At 43.5% G+C, this 21703-nt stretch overlaps 1 protein-coding gene across 4 annotated transcripts in view; it reads right to left on the bottom strand.

Annotated features, from left to right (window-relative positions):
- LOC144592115 (multiple C2 and transmembrane domain-containing protein 1-like) overlaps positions 1–21703 on the bottom strand; it is a 368260-nt gene that overhangs the window by 180547 nt on the left and 166010 nt on the right. For all 4 annotated transcript variants that reach the window (XM_078396486.1, XM_078396489.1, XM_078396487.1 and 1 more), the window contains one exon: positions 16348–16528. In XM_078396486.1, the coding sequence (XP_078252612.1) occupies positions 16348–16528 (181 nt within the window). The remainder of the gene's footprint in view (positions 1–16347; positions 16529–21703) is intronic.

The raw sequence follows: 21703 nt of genomic DNA, 5'->3' as shown, positions 1-21703 counted from the left end.
AGCACTATGACCAGTTCCTAATTAATACTACAAATTACTACATTGATATAAAAGATTTGTGGTGTATCTGCTGTAATTTTTATTGCAACCTATTACAGCAATATAATTACATTAATGTGTGTCCCAATAAACATCTTACACACTGGAAATCGATAGAATATATTTTCCCTAAATATGTTCCATAACAAAATGAAACTTCAAAGAAAAACGCCATAAAACCAAACCTCAGTCTGGCATGGAAACAACACTGCAACATCCAGATCTTTATCAAATCAAAGATTGTGCCATCAAAAGGAAGTCCATTGGTCAAAAAAAGAACTCTTGACCTGCAGCCTTCAGGTTTTTATCCAAGTAATTTTAATAAGGATTTCCACTCCTCAACATTTTCAGCCAGTGCATTTCAAATGCTTAGAATCCTCTGGGTAAGAAAATATATCCTTTAACTATCCTCTAACCTTTCTACCAAATCTCTTTGCTATTGACTTATCTGTCATGGGAAATGGTTACTTTAATCCATTCCTTCGAGGCACCTTTTAAATTTGTATTCCCAATTAAATCTCCCCTCAGCCTTCTCTGTTCCAAAGGTAAGAAACACAGGCAAGCCAATCGTTCCGCCGAGCTAAATTTCTCGCACTCCTGGGAAAATAACTGTAAGTCTCATCGATTCATTTTCAGTGCAGTTATACCATTCCTGTTATGTGGTGTCCAGAACTATATCTAGTAATTTATGTGTGACCTAATAATTATACCATAATATCCTTATTCTTATCTTCATGTTATTTGGAAATTACTCCATCTGCCTTTTTCGGCAAGTTATCTACCTATATTAAAACCTACAAGGATCTGCCAACGTTTCCAAAACTATACTTTAAAAACGAAGGACAGTTATCCCCAGCTCTGTCCCTGCTCTATTATTGTTGTTTTGTACAATAATAATTAGAAGTAAACCCACATTTGCATAGGGCTATTCCTTGATGCTTTTTTGCAGCGCTCGGTAACTTTTGAGCCCAAATACAAGACCCATTCAAACATTCTTTTTTCACACATGAAAGCCATTTGCTGCATTTTTCATGCACAGCAACAATTCCCAACCTTTAAAAAGATGAGCCTGATGTTCCATTCAGGATTCACCTTAGTACTACTGGCATTTTTTTTCACTGTTGTCTTTGCACTTGATCACATTGGCATGCGAGACTCTTATTTCTGCCTCTCTCTCAGAAAATGAAACAATAATATGTAATATATACTTTCATTTACAACTCCCAGACAAACAAGAAACAAACCCGCAGTATTAGGAAGGAAATGGGTATTAATAGAACCTTGACTGGGATGGTACTGTGTGCTCTCTGTATGCGCCTGCCTCAGTTTTCATTGCTGTCCCTTCTTGGTAGAAACATAGAAACATAGAAAAATAAGTGTAGGAGAAGGCCATTCGGCCCTTCGAGCCAGCACCGCCATTCAATATGATCATGGCTGATCATCTAAAATCAGTACCCCGTTCATGCTTTTTCCCCAAATTCCTTGATTCCTTTAGCCATAAGAGCTAAATCTAACTCTCTCTTGAAAGTATCTCATTACTAGATCTTACAGTTAATTTCAAAGTCATGCTGCGTTTTCTGCCTAACATGCCTCACAGTGGGCTACTCATTATAGTGGAATCTCTATATGGACACATATGGCAGTGTTGGTGATGCTGTGGACAAAAGACACATCTACTGCTTCTCCACATTCCCTCCACCTCAGGGCAGCTTTTTAACCCTGATGTACTATGGCTAACAAGTTGAGGGTTCTTTAAGGCTGACTTGCTTGCTCCCAGACCTAATGGGGAAAATTCTGCCCTTGCAAACTGTGCAGGCAGCTGCTGCCATCACTTGTACTGGCTACTGCCAGCACTGTTTTAATGAAGTGATGTGAAAGAAAACCACATTGAAGAGTTTTGGTGGTCCACTGGTTGAGTGCTGGGGTTAAACACAGCACCCTTTCGGTGCACCGTATAAAGATGACATTCAGTTTGTAGGCATTTGTAGTATGTAAGCGAGGAAACCTGTGCAAGAGATCAATTTAGCTGAGAAAACCTGATTTTCCATTTAAATCAGATGCAATACTTGTAATACTAGACCACTGACACATCTATTCAATGCCCTTTCCAAAGCCTACCCTATAGTACAATGTCTAGAATTGTCAGAGACACTGTCCTGAACAAATTCATTACCACAGTATAAACGTTAGGATTTTACCATTTTACTGAATGTTCTTTATTCAAAACCAAATGGGCATGAATATGTAATTAAGTTGCTTATCAACTATGGCCTGGAGTCATTTGGGCGGGGGAGGTGGGGGGAGGAGGTCTGGGTGTCAACGTTAAGACTAGCATTTATTGTCCATCCCCAATTGCCCATGAACTGTTGGGGTTGCTAAGCCATTTCAAAGGGCATTAAAACAATCACACTGTTAGATCTAGAGTGACATATAGGTCAGATCAGGTAAGGTTGGCAGATTTGCTTCCCTGAGAGACTTTACTGAACCAAATGAGTTTTTACAACAACCTAATAGTTTTTGTGGTCATCATTACTAATGACTAATTTCCTTAAAATTCGAGATTATTAACTGAATTTAACTTCCAGAGTCACCATATGGGATTTTGATATCAGGTCTCTAGTTTCTTCGTCCTGCAAGTAACCGATTATCTGCACACTAGTCTACATTGATACCCTAAATGTTTCTCACGGTGAACTGGACGATCAATGTATCCTGGAACAGGCCTTTCTAGAACCACTCATTATTCTGCCAAAGAAATCTGGCGGGAAGTCAAAAGAGGGACAACGAGCGTTTCATACTTATTTATTACAAATAAACCAAATTTCCTGTTAAATACAGTCCTATTATACAGGCTGTTAGTGACCTATATGTACAAAGACTCCAAGTCCTTCTGTACCACAGTATTGAACTAACTTTCCATGTTTGCTTGTCTCCCAATGCATTATCTAATACTGCTGGACTGAAGCCCAATTCCCCCATGAGCAGTCCCATGATAGTCCCCTGCATTCCGTAGATTTGTTAGTCACTTTTAAACAGCCATCCATATTTGTACCTTCTTCAAACTTCTTATTCATACTGCTCACATTTAGGTTTTCACCACTGATATATGACACAAAAAGTTGAGTCCTGGCACTGAGCACTGTATAACCCCACTAGAAAGAGCTATCCTGTCACAAAATGGCACTCCCCCTATACTTCCTACTCCTGAGCTCAAATGTATTCAAAGTTGCAAGTGACCAGCTTACTCATAAAGCTCTTCTGAAGTATATGGCTTCCATTTACACAGACTTAATTAAATCAAGTGAGGACCCCATTATTGCAGCTACCTGTTGAGAATTTTATTTAGAAATACAATTCATATCTTTGGAAATACCACAAGAAATTATTAACATTTCGTTTTCAACAAAGAAGTTGCTGAAAGTATTTAAGATTGCATTTTAAAAAATCATCCTTTTCCATCTTAACACGTGTGTACCTACTTTTAGAAAGTTTTAAAAACAGTAATAAATTCAGCCAGTGCACGATATAAACCCTACCATACGTTTAATAAAATGTGCATTTATTTGGCTATAGTAATTTAGGGGAGCACACAGGGGACTTCTTAGAAGAGACTGAATTCTAGAGAAACCATTCCATTCAAGCTAATTTACTTTTATATATGTTTATGTATGTGACCACAAGTGCAATGTATTGTAGTAAAACTAACACTATAATTGCTACTAAAATGTGTAGGGGAAAAAACTGCAGATGCTGGTCTCAATCGAAGGTAGAAACAAAATGCTGGAGTAACTCAGCGGGTCATGCAGCATCCCGGGAGAGAAGGAATGGGTGCCTGACCTGCTGAGTTACTCCAGCATTTTGTGTCTAATTGCTACTAAAATATTGGTTTACTTCATCTTAAAGCTAGAACTTGTGCTTGCACTACCAAATACATATATTGACAACAACAAAGTAGCTACACTTCAGGATGAAAGCAATTAATCCAACTATAAAAGGAACAAGGGTTAGAATAATAGAATGGGTTAAAGAGGGTTAAAGAATGTTTAATAAACATTAAAGGCAACATTTATTTAATTTCTGGATAGATTAAAGGGCAAAAATATAACGTTTTGGGGATTAACACACCATAGTGGTTCCGGTTTCTGAGTTGACTAATCCTATTACAGGAATTAAATTTGTTTTAGTTCCCTAACAAGATGAAAATGCTCTTTTAAGAACATAGTCAACAACCACACTATTAGTAAAAACTAGACCAAATGGACCCGTTGGGCCCAAACCTCTCCGGCATTGGTGCAGCACCCTCTCCTCCCCGACTTCCCCCTCCCCCTCCCCTCCTCTCCACCTCCCCCTCCCTCCCTCCCCTCCACCTCCCCCCTCCCTCCACTCACCCCTCCCTCTCCCTCCTCCCCTCCCCCTCCCCTCCTCCCCCCCTCCCTTCCCTCCCCTCTCCTTCCCCCACTCCATCCCCCTCAACCCCCCTTATCTTCCTCCATCCCTCCCCTCTCCTCCCTCCCCCCTACCTCCCCTCCCCTTCCCGTCCCCCCCTTCCCCTCCCCCCCACTCCATCCCCCTCAACCCCCCTTATCCTCCCCCCCTCCCTTCCTCCCCCTCCTCCCTCCACCCCCCTCCTTCCACCCCTCTCCCTCCTTCCCTCCCCTCTCCCTCCTTCCCTCCCCTCCCTCCCTCCCTAGGAGATAGATTTAAACTTTAAAGTTATTCACATTTTAAAGTTTAAATCTATCTCCTTAAAGGGACGGTGAGTAAGGTGGGCCTAAAATTGTTGCGCTATCGTGTACCTTTTTGGCTGTAGTTCAGGAAAAAAACAAACAAACAAGAGTTTTAGTACATAGATGTGAATATTGCAGTTATATGAAAATAAAAGGATAATTTCATCTTTTTTAATGTTGTAAATATGTCTGTTTATAGCTTTTAATTGTTCCAGGAATTCTCTTTTGGACAAATTGTGAGCTGTACCAATTTTACAGCCAAACTTAAACCAAATTATAGTTTGCTATATGACATTTATCAAAATAGACCAAATTTCAGATGAATTTATTCATGTTTGGCCAACGATTTTAAAGCAATGTAAGAAATTATGCCATGAACAGCTCTCTTAGTGTTATCGCATTGCTCTTCCACTAAAATATTTTTGAATGGAAAATATGATAAAAAATTAAAATAGGAAATGTTTAGAGGGTTTTGGCTGAAACACGGGCAAATGGGACTAGCTTAGATGGGGTATCTTGGGCTATGTGGGTGAGTTGGATTAAAGGTCCTGTTTCCGTGCTGTATGACTCTACAACTCTACTCAGGTGGAAAGAAGAACCATAAGCACGAAACGTTCAAAATATTTCAAATAAACCTTTTAAATCAAATAACGGATTTTAAAATTATGTCTGCAGTTTGTAATTGCAAATCAAAAGTCCATCTAAGGGGCACTTCTGTAAATTTACCATCTCTGTAACATGTGCAAACTGTGAACTTAATTTGAGTAAGTCTCTTTGCTTCACAACTTGAATGAAGTAAATTATCATTGTGAACAAGGTTGAAAGAAAAGGGAATTTTAAAAAACTCTTATTCCCTGACAATGAAATATTTTTTGTAAGTCATGTCACATTTAATGGTTTTCTGCAGAAATGCTCTCAGTACCCTGAGGGTTAATTACCATTTGGATTCTCAGTTTATGTTTGACTGGTGACTTAATTCATTACAAATTGTGACAGTCTTGGTTTGCACGATGCCATACTGTCTGATGTAATATGGCACAAAACATTTGTGTGAAATATCTGCAGATTCACTAATTTTCTATAAATTGATTACTTACAATACAATCCCTCCCACTATAATTTTTTAAAACAATATTGGAATCCCTATAGTAGATTATTTTTTATATCCCTCCTATAAATCCTTTCAGGCCTCAATATGGCAGAAAAAGATTGAAATGCTCAAGAGATGATTCCTCTTTATTTTTTTAATGAAAGGCTGTATAATAAATTTTCTGTATGGCAGCAGCTGTCAGAAAAAGCTTTCCAGTTCAGGTCTATTATGGGAGAAGCAATACCCGATCCTATGGCACAGAGTTACACACAGGGACCAACACTGATTGACAGCTTGTCATCATGACGTCTTATTCCATTTCTGTTATGGAGAAAATTAATGTCACACCACCAGCCTTATGACTTGCTGTCATCTTATAACTGCTCACCTTTTATCAATGCTCCAAATAACATTTCAAGCCCATCGTCTCACAGTGGACAATTCGGTCAAGGGACATTAAATCGGACGACTGTGAAATGTCATAATAAAAATGGAATGCTAACAACTTCTTTCTAAACTAGCTTGACTCAATTTAAGGAGTGACAAAGGGGAAACCAGTGGTTTCATGCTCCCATTCCAAAGAGGTCACCAAATCGCCTTCAGGCAGCAATCCATTAATGTGCATTAAAGAAAATCAAGGGATATTGGAAGAGGTTTCTTCATATTAATGACGTGAATTGAAATGTCTATTCAATTTGATGCATTTGCACATTGGTTACCAATAGTTAAATTACTGTAATACACTCATTTTCTAGGCTAACTCAACCTGATAGCAGGGTCATGGCCACAAATAGTTCTCAGCTTTTCCAAATGATTTAGGTAATTTAAGCAAAAGAATCACAGGCACCCTCCTGGCCCCTGCCCACCAACCACCCGCACCCACTCGCCGACCCCCGTGTAACCTTTTTACATTACGTTAGAATTTTCAAAACATTAGCTCAGAGAAATACCATATTTTATTCATTCACCCCAAACTTGATCTACGTATTAAAGACACATTAACAAGAGGGCATATTATGTGAGTCTGATTCCTTCTATCAACTAACATGGTGAAATGTCAGTGTGATTACAGAAAGGTACTACCTTTGTTGTGTTCATGTCAACATTTAAAGTGGAATTATTGACAAATTGTATAGCACCCCGCACTTGAGAGATTTATAACAACATTTGATAGGTACCAATATGCCTTTCATTATTTTTGCGAAGGCATGATAGATTTATATTTTTTGTAAGCCTAGCAGCTCGAAGAAATTCACCAATGAGTACAACAAGTGCCCTGTTCCCTTCTTCGAACGGTCTCGACCTGAAACGTCACCCATTCCTTCTCTCCAGAGATGCTGCCTGTCCTGCTGAGTTACTCCAGAATTTTGTGTCTACCTTCGATTTAAACCAGCATCTGCAGTTCTTTCCTACACAAGTGCCCTGTTCATCTGTTTGAAGAGCATGTGTAAAGCATTTGCTCCCCATTCAATGCCTGGCTGATAAGATAGGTTTTTATTACATTTGGTTATCCAGTGCATGTCTGTTAGGGATCAGGATATTTTCAGATAATATTTCACATTTTTAAATCTCTTTCAACTGTTCCTACTCCCATGTTTATGGACAAGGTGCAGTTGTATTCAATTTATGGCCTACTCATCAAAATAGGACATTTTATTTTAATTGCAGGACATTGTCACTTTTTCTCTGTGAACTAAAGTACATTGTTTTAAGCTAAACTCGGTGTAATAGCTCCTCTCTCTGCTCATTTTGTAAAACTGCAATGAGTGAGCTGCATTTCGGGTAAACTGCTTTTCAGTATTTAATCAAAAATATTTTCATATATAAACATTCATGTCAGCAAGCCGATGAAAATATTTGAACTCAAATGCATAACATAATACAGCAGTGGTTCACAGGCCTCCAAAATTATACATCATTCCTCAGCCATAATCTTGCCACAACACCCAACCACTTTCCTTTGGAGAGGAGGCAAAAAGTATAAGTATTTGGTCTGAGCCAATCATACACAACTTCTTCCATTCTTCACAGTAAAAACATGACTGTAGATCCTTTATCTGTTTCCTCAGATACGGTTAGTGCGTGGGAAACAACTAAACAGAAGTCTGAGAAAATACTCATGTAAAAGGAAGTTTAAGTTGAAGAAACAAAATTTAGTTTTTAGTTTTAGAGATACAGAGCGGAAACAGGCCTATGGGCCCACCGAGTCCACACTGACCAGCGATCCCCGCACATTAACACTATGCTAACACCTACGCACTAACACCTACACACACTAGGGGCAATTTACCCTTATAACAAGCCAATTAACCTACAAACCTGTATGTCTTTGGAGTGTGGGAGTAAACTGATCTCAGAAAAAACCCACACAGCTCACGGGGTGAACGTGCAAACTCCGCATAGATAACACCCGTAGTCGGGATCGAACCCAGGTCTCTGGCACTGCAAGCGCTGCAAGGCAGCAACTCTGTGCCACTGTGCCGCCCTAAAATGACATACTGATTTTTTTAAAATATGTTATTTTGTTCATTTATGGGTAATCTCTTTCAGCAAATACCTGGCCACTTACTATTCATTGGCCCAGTGATATTAACAGCGAAGATGAATATGTTTTAGGAAGGATGTTCTGACCAAAATCAGCCACATGACTCAACCACAGTTTCAATCTCAGAATTGGACAACTGAGCCTTCGCAGCCCTCCCAGGGTAGAAAACTCCAAAGATTTATACGTTCTGGATAACAACAAAAAATAATCTCTAGTGTGAATCATCAACCCCTTCATGACACTGTCTTTGGCTCAAGAAGCTAAGAAATGTGTTTGAGGGTAAGTGTTGAGACTTTTACTTGAGAAGCTTTGATGAGAAATGTGAGTGAAAGGTGATGGCAAGGTAAAATAAGTTTTTTTTAATGACTCTCCTTTGGTCTAAGTGCAGTAGGGATGACAATTAGGGGACTGTTATGCTCCTCCCACAGGATGTGGGAAGTCAGAGAAAATTGCAGCGTTCCTTAAGACTACACTGTGAGAAGTGCGCACAGTTGCAGATAGTGACTGACCATGTGAGGGGACTGGAGCTGCTGACATGTGACCACGGGATTGTCTGAGAGATCGAAAGCTTCATAGATGGAGTTGTAGTGAGATGGCCACACCCAAGGTACAGGCAGAAAGTAGATAGGCGACCAATAAAAAAAAGGGGACTGAACAGAGAATACAGGAATCCCTGTGGCCATTCTCCTTGAAAAGAGGTATGCCATTTTGGATACAATTCTGGAGGATGATTGTTCAGAGGACAGCAGCAACTGCAGTCAGGTCTATGGCACCAGGCGTGGCTTTGAGGGGTAGGGTGAAATCTGACCGCGCTGGGACCGAACGGCTGGCAATCAAAATGTCATCGAGATAAATAAACACGAACGGCAACCCTCGACCCACACGGTCCATGAGACGCTGAAATGCCTGAGCTGCGTTTTTAAGGCCGAAAGGCATGCGCAACCACTCAAACAATCCGAACGGAGTAATGGTAGCCGTCTTTGGGATGTCCGGCGGATGGACCGGGATCTGATGATACCCCCGCACCAGATCGATCTTTGAAAAAATTGTAGCCCCCTCCAGGCTAGCTGAGAAGTCCTGTATGTGCGGAATCGGGTAGCGGTCCGGCCGTGTTGCCGCGTTAAGTCGTCGGAAATCCCCACATGGTCTCCACCCCCCAGATGCTTTGGAAACCATGTGCAAGGGTGAGGACCACGGCCTGATTCTGCACCCGGACAAATGCCAATTCGGCCTGTCGGTGGTAGATTTTTTGGGTCACCGGGTTACATCGGCCGGAGCCACCCCTTTGCCAGCTAAGGTGGAGGCGGTCCGCTCTTTTCCACGTCCTACTACCATCAAGGGATTGCAGGAATTCGTAGGCATGGTGAACTTTTATCACCGGTTCGTGCCTGCAGCAGCTCGGGTCATGCGCCCCCTTTTTCTATGCCTCGCGGGTAACCCCGCAGAGTTGGTATGGTCCGCATCTGCAGAGACTGCTTTTGTCGCGGTCAAACAGGCCCTCGCCAACGTCACCATGCTGGTGCACCCGCGCTCCTCCGCCCCCACGTCGCTGATGGTGGACGCCTCAGACGTGGCGGTGGGTGGGGTTTTGGAGCAGCAGGACGAAGGTCAATGGCAGCCCCTGGCGTTTTTCAGCCGGCAGCTCTCGCGAGCCGAGCTCAAATATAGTGCGTTTGATAGGGAGCTCCTGGCCCTCTATTTAGCAGTCCGCCACTTCCGCTATTTTTTGGAAGGCCGTTCTTTTGTGGCCTACACGGATCACAAACCTCTGACATTCGCTTTTGCTAAGGTTTCTGATCCGTGGTCAGCTCGCCAGCAGCGGCACCTCACCCTAATTTCGGAGTTTACCACCGATGTCCGTCATATTGCGGGTAGGCTTAATACTGTTGCTGATGCCCTGTCCCGGCCGGCCATTCCCTCCGTTGCCGTGGTAGGCGGACAGGTGGATTTCCAGGAGCTAGTGGAGGCTCAGCGCCTGGAAAAAACGGCCGAGGTGTACGGCTCCACAGCCTCGGGACTGCGTTTGGAGCAGGTGGCGTATGGCCCCATAGGTACCAAGTTGTGGTGTGACGTTTCCCTTTCACGCCCTCGCCCGGTGGTGCCTGCCGCCCTGCGGCGTAATGTTTTTGAGGCCATTCACGGCCTGGCACATCCGTCTATCAGGGCGACTTCGGCCATGGTGGGCGCCCGGTTTGTCTGGCACGGCCTGCGGAAGCAGGTGGCAGCCTGAGCACGGGCCTGTATTCCGTGCCAAACCTCCAAAGTTCATCGCCATGTCCAGCCCCCATACCAGAGTTTCGAGGTTCCCCCAGTCCGTTTTTTCCACATCCACGTGGATTTGGTGGGTCCATTGCCTTATTCCCGGGGTTATACTCATCTGCTGACGGTGGTGGATTGGTTTACACGTTGGCCGGAGGCGCTCCTATTGTCGGACACCTCGGCGGCCTCCTGTGCACGGGCCCTGGCGTTGCTTTGGGTGGCCCGTTTTGGCGTACCGGCTATCATCACCACAGATCGGGGAGCCCAGTTCACCTCCTCCCTCTGGGCCGCGCTGGCACAGTTGTATGGGTCTCGCTTACAGCAGACCACCGCCTACCATCCCCAATCCAACGGGATGGTAGAGCGTTTCCATCGGCAGCTTAAGGCGTCCCTCTGTGCCCGGCTGACCGGCCACGATTGGGCTGACCAGCTGCCTTGGGTCCTCCTCGGCATTCGTACGGCCTCGAAGGCCGAGCTAGGCACATCCTCGGCCGAACTCGTCTACGGTTCGCCCCTGCCTGTACCAGGTGACATCCTCCCTTCCGCCCCCGCTTTGCCACCACCCGTTACGTCGGTGTTGGGTTCCCTCCGGGCACGGGTAGGTTCTCTGCCTCCAGTCCCGACCTGGCACGGAAGCACGGCGGTCCACGTCCCGTCGGACTTGCGGGACTGTGATTTCGTGTTCCTGCGGAAAGATTCCCACCGCCCCCCTCTTCAGCCGGTTTATCAGGGCCCGTTTCTGGTACTTAAGAGAGGGGCTGTCACTTTTACCTTACAGGTGGGTAATCGCCAGGAACTCGTTTCCGTATCCCGGCTCAAGCCGGCCCATTTGGACCAAGACCTCCCCGTGTCGGTGGCCCAGCCGCCGCGCAGGGGCCGGCCTATGGCCGCCCCCCTGGTGCCGCCAGCGGCGCCTTGGTTGCCACCCCTCAGCCCCCCGCCGCCTATGGTTGGGCCCGGGCCCCCGTTCCCGATCAAGCGCTCTCCGTCGCCTACACCCTCCACATCCATGGCCCCTCCATCGCCTCCGGCGGCGGCGGCCTTCCCGCCTCCCGTCACATTGGCGGTATCGGGTTCCCCCCTCCGTACGCGTTCCGGGAGGGAGGTCCGGGCACCCGTGAGGTACGGTTTCGAGGGTTCTGGAGGGGGTCATGTAGGGACATACGGATTAGCGGGGGGGTCTCGAACCCTCGGTTGGGCTAACGAGGCACGAGATGCGGGAGCACGGGATATAGTTGTGTCTGGCGACCAGCTGGAAAGATGAGATTAGATTATTATACCTAGTTAAGTAGTGTGTGTCCAAAAGCTGCAGTCTGTTTGCAAATACCTTCGAATAAAGACTTTGAACAAAGACGCTCGTTGTGGACTCACTACACCTTATCAGTTAGAGGACTTACAGGAGATTGAGTGTCAGCAAATGGAACCACAGGATGGTGTGTTGCCTCCCTGGTGCCTGGGTCAGGATATCTCGTAGCGACTGCAGAACACAGGCAGCTCGTACAGAAACATAGAAACATAGAAAATAGGTGTGGGAGGAGGCCATTTGGCCCTTCGAGCCAGCACTGCCATTCATTGTGATCATGGCTGATCATCCACAATCAGTAACCTGTGCCTGCCCTCTCCCCATATCCCTTGATTCCATTAGCCCCAAGAGCCCTATCTAACTCTCTTTTAAATTCATCCAGTGAATTGGCCTCCTCTGCCTTCTGTGGCAGAGAATCCCACCAATTCACAACTCGCTGGGTGAAAAAGTTTTTTCTCACCTCAGTTTTAAATGGCCTCTCCTTTATTCTTAGACTGTGGACTCCCCCAATATTGGGAACATTTTTCCGGCATCTAGCTTGTCCAGTCCTTTTATAATTTTACACATTTTTATAAGAAAGGATGGATGGAGCACACATAAGAAGGACCTGAGGAGGGCATAAAGGGAACATGAGATAGCTCTGGCAAATAAGATTGAGGAGAACCCAAAGAAATTTTATGCCTATTAAGGGGAAAAAGAGAAAAAGACCAAAGAGCGTCTTTCACTTGGTTGATGGTTCTCCAGCAGTAATTGATGTCCTTCTCTAAGTGTATCCATGGGAGCAGCTTGTAAATCAGGGAGTCCTCTGTTGCAGAGCTGCTCATAACATATCATGACAAGGATCCTTTTATACTTGCGAGACGTTCTTAGCAAATCCACAGTCAACAAAGGGGTGGGTGACATCGCGAGGACACCGTGCACAGGGACTGATATTCTGATCATACCGTATAGATCAGACACTATCTCTTTCCCGCCCATTGATTTGGACTGCACAACTAAACTCATTTTGGAGAGCACATCATCATGTGCCCACTGCCAGGGGTGGTGGTGGAGGCTGATGCAAAAATGGCATTTAAGAGGTTTTTCGAAAGCCATAGGGCGGCACGGTAGCGCAGCGGTAGAGTTGCTGCTTTACAGCGAATGCAGCGCCGGAGACTCAGGTTCGATCCTGACTACGGGTGCTGCACTGTAAGGAGTTTGTACGTTCTCCCCGTGACCGGCATGGGTGTTCTCCGAGATCTTCGGTTTCCTCCCACACTCCAAAGACGTACAGGTATGTAGGTTAATTGGCTGGGTAAATGTAAAAATTGTCCCTAGTGGGTGTAGGATAGTGTTAATGTACGGGGATCGCTGGACGGCACGGACTTGGTGGGCCGAAAAAGGCCTGTTTCCGGCTGTATGTGTATGGTATGGTATGTATGATATGCAGGGATTATGTGCAGGCAGAGAATATTAATTTAACTTGGCATCATGATTGGCACAGATATTATCGGTTGAAAGGCATGTTCCTGTGTTGTACTATGTATTTCATATGAAAAATGAGAGAAGCTGTTATTAAAGATATTGTAGTTGGACAGTTAGGAAAATTGAAGATAACGAGGCACAATCATTGAATTTCGTGAAAGGAAGGTGGGCTAATTAATTGGTTTAATTTGAAGTAGTAATCTGCACTGTTGATAAAAGGGAACTAGTCGATGAACTGAGATTTCCAGAAGGTATTTGATGAGGTACCACATTCGAGTGATTTGAGAATATAAAAGCTTATAGTGTAGGTGGGAATATATGAAGATATTCCCCCTTCCAATTTCTCCGACCAGTCTGACTGTCCCTGATTCCTTTTTTGGTCGCTGTTTGCTTTGTTGTTACCTTCTCCAAGCTAACAATGATCTATTCTACATTTTCCGTGAACTCCACCCCCTTTGATGTCTCATTCTCACACCTGACACTTCCCTATCTCTGTATCTCCCCCTCCCCCTCCTCTCAGTCTGAAGAAAGGTCTTCCTTCTCCCCAGAGATGCTGCCTGTCCCGCTGTGTTACTCCAGCATTTTGTGTCTATCTTTGGGAATATATGAACATGAACACAATCAGAAAACAGACAGAGGGCATAAATGAGTCTTCTACTAGCTGGCAAGATGTAAGGAGTATTGTGACACAGAGATCATGCCTGGGATTTGGAAATCATTGCTGGAGACAGAATCAATCGGTACCTTCAAAAGAGAATTGGGTAGGCATTTGAGAGGAACTAGATGGCACAATGGTACAGCAAATAGTGCTGCATCCACAAAAATCTAGCAACTTGGGTTCAATCCTGACCTCGTGCTGTTCTTGTGCAGTTTGAACATTCTCACTGTGACCATGTAGGCTTTCCCCAGATGCTCAGTTTTCCTCTCAAAGATATGCTGATACACTAATTGGCTACCACAAATTGCCCTCAGCATGTAGATAGATATAAGGATAATTAATTGCATGCGAGAGAGAAATATTATAGGGAAATAAATTGAGGAATAGGACGGATGGAATTGCTCTGACAGACAGTATTACCCAATGGGCTGAATGGCCTCTTTCGCTATTGTAAGATGATATTGAAGATGAAAACTTACGAACTAATATATAACGACTGAAAAAAATTGGCTAATGGGATTGCTTTGCAAGGAGCCAATACAGACTCAAAAGGATGAATGGCCTCCTTCTGTTCCATAAGGTCCACATTTCTCAAAACTTTTCATTGTAGTTTGGTCTGTTGTAGATAACAACTCCATGACTATTGTTTTGTGGGAATATCCAGGATGAGTAAGGCAAACTGGATGGACTGTTGTCTTCAATTTCTAATTATACCAATGCTTCTATTTAACAAGACAATAGTGTTAAATGAGCAAGACTGACCATGATAAATTGAGTACAGGTAAGTAACCTGCGACCCTGGATCCTGTACAGAAGAACTGTGGAATTCTTTGCCACAGAAGGCTGTGGAGGCCAAATCAATGGATATTTTTAAAGCAGAGATAGATAGATTCTTGATTAGTACGGGTGTCAGGGGTTATGGGGAGAATGGGTTTAGGAGGAAGAGATGGATCAGCCATGATTGAATGGCGGAGAAGACTTGATGAGCCAAATGGGCTAATTCTGTTCCTATCACTTATGACCTTATGACATTATAACTATGCTTCTTGTTCTAATCCGGTATCGTGAAGCCATTCTCTAGTTATAATCCTATGCAGATGTGCTATCCTTTCAGTCCGGTAAAGGTTTCTGTCCAACATCTATGAATTTCAAACTTCTTTTAAAATAATTGAATTTATTGAGTTAAGAGGTGGAAGGTGACCTAAAGAATCATTACAGCAATATTCATATTTGTTGAGATTAAAAATTTCCTTAACTTCAAACATATTTAGAGATTTCACAAATTTATTTTTACAGATTGTCTCTGAAAAATCCTAGATTTTACTTTCAGTTAACTGCTACATTTGATTACTTCCTAATGTGAATCCTAAAACTAAAAATCAAATGCAAAGATGCATTTCAGTTCTTCCTTTATTTCACCATACAGTGTACTGGGTGTGTAGTGGTACCATAGATATGATGACTTACTGTATACAATGCAGTTTGGATTTTTATCCAAGAACAATTAGGTAGAGACGGAGAATTGGAATGCAGTGATAATCTCCTAGAGGTAAGTAAGCTAAGGCTTATTCAGGTAACATAGGCATTGTTTTAATAAAATAAACTATACATTTCCAACTATTTTTTTATCCCGTTTTTTGGTAAGTGACTTTTGCAAAAACATTGAAGAATTGAACTTCTGTGAAGGTCCTGAGCAAAATTATTGCAATTGATGCCATAGAAACAAGGAACTGCAAATTCTAGTTTTCCAAGGAAAGACACAAAATGCTGGAGTAACCCAGCAGGTCAGGCAGAACCTTGGAGAATCAAGGGGTGGATATGACGTGGTGTCTGAGAGCTGGAGTCTGAAGAAAGATCCCAACCCCAAATGTCACCTATCCATGTTCTCCAAGGATGCTGCCTGACCCATTGAGTTACTTGTGCGTTTTGTGTCTGCCATTGATACCATTTCTTAGCAGGTTGAAGCACCCTCCCACAAGAACTAATGTAACTTTCAATTTTAATAAAAATATCAGGAAGTTTGATGAGAAATTGATGGGTTTTGGAGAACTGTGCAAATAATTGTGGATTCTTATTTTCCTCAAAAGCATAATTTTTGATAATTGTTTAGTAAATCTTGGCATTTTAGCAACATTAAATATAGATTTTTACTGATTTTTTTTTACATTAACCACCCTCACTGATATTCCCTTAATTTATTATACTGCCAAAATAAGCTTGCAGTTAAGATATAACAAGGCTAACAAATATGGTAATACATACATATCTTGACATTACTCTCCTCCGTTCTGTATTGTTGTTCATTGTGATGAGCTTGGACTCATTGAGTGGAGGTGTTGCAGTCAGAGTAACCAGTAGTACTACATGACCTTTACCTTCGGAGAGGGCAAGGTCCAGTTTGTTTGTATGTTCCACACTTAGGTCTGATAAGTCAATTTGACACCTGCAAAGAAAGTGTAAAATAATCAAATGGGGGAAAAAATACTTCAGTTAAATTGTTGTATTTGCTTTTTTTGTCCTTTACTTGTCCAAAATTGGGCAAGTGGTAGATAAAACCCGGTCACAACAGCCTGACCGCGGGAGAAGACGGCAGGGGAAGGGAAAATACATTCTGGCCTTCCATCACAGTGAGGAGGGGACTGGAGGAGACTCACTGTGATGGACGTTTCTTTTTTTTGTGTGTTGGTTGGGGTTGTGTAATTTGCTTATTTTATTGCTTTTATTGTTGGACTGTGGGTGACTAAATTTCGTCCAAAAAACTTGTTTTTTGGATGACAAATAAAGATATCTTGAATCTTGAATCTTGAATAAAATAGCTATTAATAGCAGCAGATCAGGCAGCAAATGTGGAGAGAGAAAAAACAGCAATAAGATTGTAGGTCAATTACTTTTTCAAAGTGTATTGCACAGAATTTTTTACTCTTTCTTTCCCCAGAGATGCTATCTAATTTGCTGACAATTTCCTACATTTTCTATTTTTAGTTCCTGCTTTCAGCACAGATCAGTGTAAAAACTTTGGATTCAGGCACTTTCAACAGAGGTGAGCCAAATTTAAGCCATGCATGATATCTTTAAATGGGTGTGGTATGAAAGGGAGAGAAGAGAAGGAAATTAAAACCATGAATCCGAACAAATTCAGCCACGAGCCATAATGGTTTAAAATGGGGACATTTTCAACAATTCAGAATTTATGGAAAAACTATAAATATTTTTTATATACACACATTTACATCTTTCAATAGTGAATCACAATAATTTTACCCAAAGCCAGAAAATCCATGATAATGGAAAACATTAAATATTGGTAGTGACAGACAATAGTCAGGCAAAAATGATTCATCATTTCTGTCGTATATCATTGTAATAGTGTCTTACTGCAAGATACATATGCTATTAAAAATCATCTTGATCACAGAAAATTGCCTTGTATGTTTTGATAACAAAAGCACACATATAGATCAAATATTCAACGGTGAAGCCAAACCATTAAAGTAAATCACAAGCATTGTGTAAGGTTTTATATTACATATATCTGGTTGCTTGGAAGGTGTTTTGGAATTTAAGAGCAACAGAATTAAATTTCCTTTGCATCTGTCATTTCATTTTGTTACACCAGAGTTGTTTATCACAACCAAAATGAGACTCCATGGATTATTGGCAGCAAATCACCACAAGAAAATAATAAAGGACCAGCTGTCTGATCAATAATGCATGGCGCACTGGAATGGATGCTTCAATTTAGGGTTTAATTATTCTGTTTGCCAGATCAAAGTCCAAGTTCAGTGAAATTTTACAATATGAAGCAGTCTATGAAAGTGCACCCAAAAGCTAAGTAGAAACAGTGAAGATGGTTCTGTTTAATCCTTTCACAAATACTGAGCAATTGGACATACATGCCAAATCATTGGACATGAATACCTAAATAAAATTCAAAAGACCTCAAAATGCAAGGTGGAAGTAGAGTTGGAGGGGATGGTGGGGTTATGATAGGGAGGGAGGGGCCGCAACTGGATGCCTCAGTTTCTTGTTGAGCCCATAAACAATTGTCACATGACTTGAATGCCATTGAGGGCCTCACAAACAAACATGTATTTGCTTGTTTGTGTTGTCTGCAGTAATCCCACAAAGATCACTTTCACGAGAGAGGTACTCCTTAACATCAGACATACGGTACCTTCAAACATTGTTCCGGATTTCTCTCACTCGCTGGATTATTTGGACATACTCGTCGGCGGGGCAGTGGCTGCATTCAAGGTCTTGAAACGGAGGAGGACCCGTAGGAAGCGCTCTGGAGCACTCACTCGACTCCGGCGACGAGGATTACGCACACCGCTCCCGAGTATATTCCTCGTAAATCTACGTTCTCTCAACAACAAAATGGACGAACTGCAACTCCTGTGCCACGACTTCTCTCGAGTCGCTGCCCTGTGCTTCATCAAGACCTGGCTGTGTGAGTCGACCCCGGACAGCGCGCTGCAACTGGCTGGCTTTCAACTACACAGAGCGGACCGTGACGCAGAGGCAGCGGGAAAGTCAAGAGGAGGTGGAATATGCTTCTACACTAACCAGGACTGGTGCAGCAACATCACGGTACTGTGTAATGTCTGTTCCCCCAATCTACAATCGTTCTTTATAAACTGCAAACCCTTTTACTCTCCGAGGGAATTTACCTCTTTTATTCTCGCTGGAGTTTACATCCCCCCCCCCCCCAAGCCTGCGTACGTGAAGCGCAAACGCAACTCGCTGACCAGGTATTGAGGGTAGAGAGTGACTTCCCAGACTCCATGGTCATTGTTTTGGGGGACTTTAACAAGGCCAACCTCAGTCGTGAGCTCCCAAAGTACAGACTTCATGTTACCTGCCCCACCAGAGGGGAGAGGACACTTGATCACTGCTACTCTTCAATCAAGAACGCATATCGCTCTGTTCCTCGGGCGGCTCTGGGTCTCTCCGATCATTGTTTAGTTCACCTTATTCCGACCTACAGGCAGAAACTAAACTCTGCTAAACCTGTGGTAAGAACAACGAAACGGTGGACAAGCGAGGGCATTGAAAAACTACAGTTCTGCTTTGACTGCACTGATTGGAATGTGTTCAGGGAAGCAACCACAAGCCTCGATGAGTACACAGACACTGTGACATCCTATGTCAGCTTTTGCGAGGACAGTTGCATTCCCACGAAGACCCGGATCTGGTTCAACAACAACAAGCCCTGGTTCACAGCAGAACTCAGACAGCTCCTCCAGTCAAAAGATGGGGCCTAAAGGAGCAGGGATACAGACCTCTACAAGCAGGCCAAGCACAAGCTGAGAAGAGGAATCAGAGCTGCCAAGGAAAGGTACTCTGAGAAGCAAGTTCTCAGCTAATGACGCTTCTTCAGTTTGGAAGGGCTTGCATGAAATCACCAGGTACAAGAGGAAAACCCCACGCTCCTTGGACAATCGTCAGCTGACCAACGACCTGAACGGATTTTACTGCAGGTTCGAGAAACAGAAACATAACCCTGGGACCCCCTCCCCCCACCCACCACTTCACACATACTCAAAGACTGACTCCAGTTTGCAAAGACTGGATCCGTCCCCACCCACTCCTCCCCAGGCAGCAATTCACACCTACTCAGAGACTGGCTGGAGTTTGCAAAGACAATACAATACAATACAATACAATATATCTTTATTGTCATTGTACCCAGGGGTACAACGAGATTGGGAATGCGCCTCCCATACGATGCAATAATTTAAGTAATTTAGACAACAGCAACCCAACGAAACGAAACAATTGTAACAGTTTTAGACAGGGTAAAGTGCAAGTTGATCTATGCGTTGTGGCCATCCGGCTCAGCAGGACCGGTTCATAGCAGCTATGGCCCTGGGGATGAAGCTGTTCCTGAGTCTGGAGGTGCGGGCGTAGAAGGCCTTGTATCGTCTGCCCGATGGAAGGAGTTCGAACAGACTGTTGCAGGGGTGTGAAGAGTCTTTGTGGATGCTGGTGGCTTTTCTGAGGCATCGTGTGTTGTAGATGCCCTCCAAGTCTGGTAGCTGTGTTCCGATGGCCCTCTGAGCTCTATGGACTACCCGCTGTAGAGCTTTCCTTTCTGCCTCCGTGCAGCTGAGGTACAACACAGGGATGCCATGCGTTAGGATGCTCTCTATGGTGCAGCGGTAGAAGGTCGTCAGCAGCTGTTGGGGTAGACCAGACTTTTTCAGTGTTCTTAAGTAGAACAGTCTTTGTTGTGCCTTCTTGACCAGCGCAGCAGTGTTATTGGACCATGTTAGGTCCTCTGAAATGTGAGTGCCCAGAAACTTGAAGCCTGGCCCTTCCCCCAGATATATATATGACATGGTGATAAAACATTTGAGCTTTTAAAGCATGGTCTTGTGTGGTCCTATGACTTTATTTATATAAACATATATATATATGTTGGACATAAACGTAGAGGGGCTGGTTAGTAGATTTGCAGAAGACACCAAGATTGCTGTGAAGAAGGCTGTCAAATTATATAGTATATAGCTTGTATACACTGGAATTTAGAAGGATGAGAGGAGATCTTATCGAAACGTATAAGATTATTAAGGGGTTGGACACGTTAGAGGCAGGAAACATGTTCCCAATGTTGGGGGAGTCCAGAACAAGGGGCCACAGTTTAAGAATAAGGGGTAGGCCATTTAGAACTGAGATGAGGAAAAAGTTTTTCAGTCAGAGAGTTGTGAATCTGTGGAATTCTCTGCCTCAGAAGGCAGTGGAGGTCAATTCTCTGAATGCATTCAAGAGAGAGCTAGATAGAGCTCTTAAGGATAGCGGAGTCAGGGGGTATGGGGAGAAGGCAGGAACGGGGTACTGATTGAGAATGATCAGCCATGATCACATTGAATGGCGGTGCTGGCTCGAAGGACCGAATGGCCTCCTCCTGCACCTATTGTCTATTGTAGGGTTCAGATCAGCCACAGAAATGGGTGGAGAAATGACAGATGGAATTTAATCCAACCAAGTGCGAGATGTACTTTGGGAGGTCAAATTAGTTTTTTTTGTTTAGTCCCTTTGGCCCACCTAGTCTGCGCCGACTAACAATCACCCAGACACTAGTATAATCCTCCACCCTCGCCACAATTTACAGAAGCCAATTACCCAACAAACCTGCATGTCCTTGGAATGTGGGATGAACCAGAGCACCAGGGGAAAACCCACCTGTTCACAGGGAGAACATACTAACTCCGTACAGTCAGTACCCGTAGTCAGGATTGAACTCAGGTCTCTGGCTCTGTAAGGAAGCAACTCCACTGCTGCAAAACTGTGCAGTCCTATGTAATTTCAGATCCTGCTATTTTCTATATTAAACTTTTCTATATTGCATTCGCTCTATGTGAGTGTACACCAGACTTTATCGTACCTTCAAAGGGAATTTATCCAGCTCACAATAGAATTTAATTGTAGTCATACCATTTTTTCAAAATCAATAGAAAAATGGGGGCAGTAACTATGAAGTTAATAGAGCATGGTGAGTGCATGGAACGCTGCCTGGGGGTGGTGGTTAAGGCAGATACGATAGTGGCATTTAGGAGACTTTTAGATAGGAATATGAATATGCAGGGAATGGAGGGCGAATGGATTATGTGCAGGC

Source organism: Rhinoraja longicauda, chromosome 3 (assembly GCF_053455715.1).
Source record: "Rhinoraja longicauda isolate Sanriku21f chromosome 3, sRhiLon1.1, whole genome shotgun sequence".
Taxonomy (NCBI): Eukaryota; Metazoa; Chordata; class Chondrichthyes; order Rajiformes; family Arhynchobatidae; genus Rhinoraja; species Rhinoraja longicauda.
The sequence above is the reverse complement of the archived record's forward strand: the minus strand, read 5'-3'. Positions and strand labels throughout refer to the sequence as shown.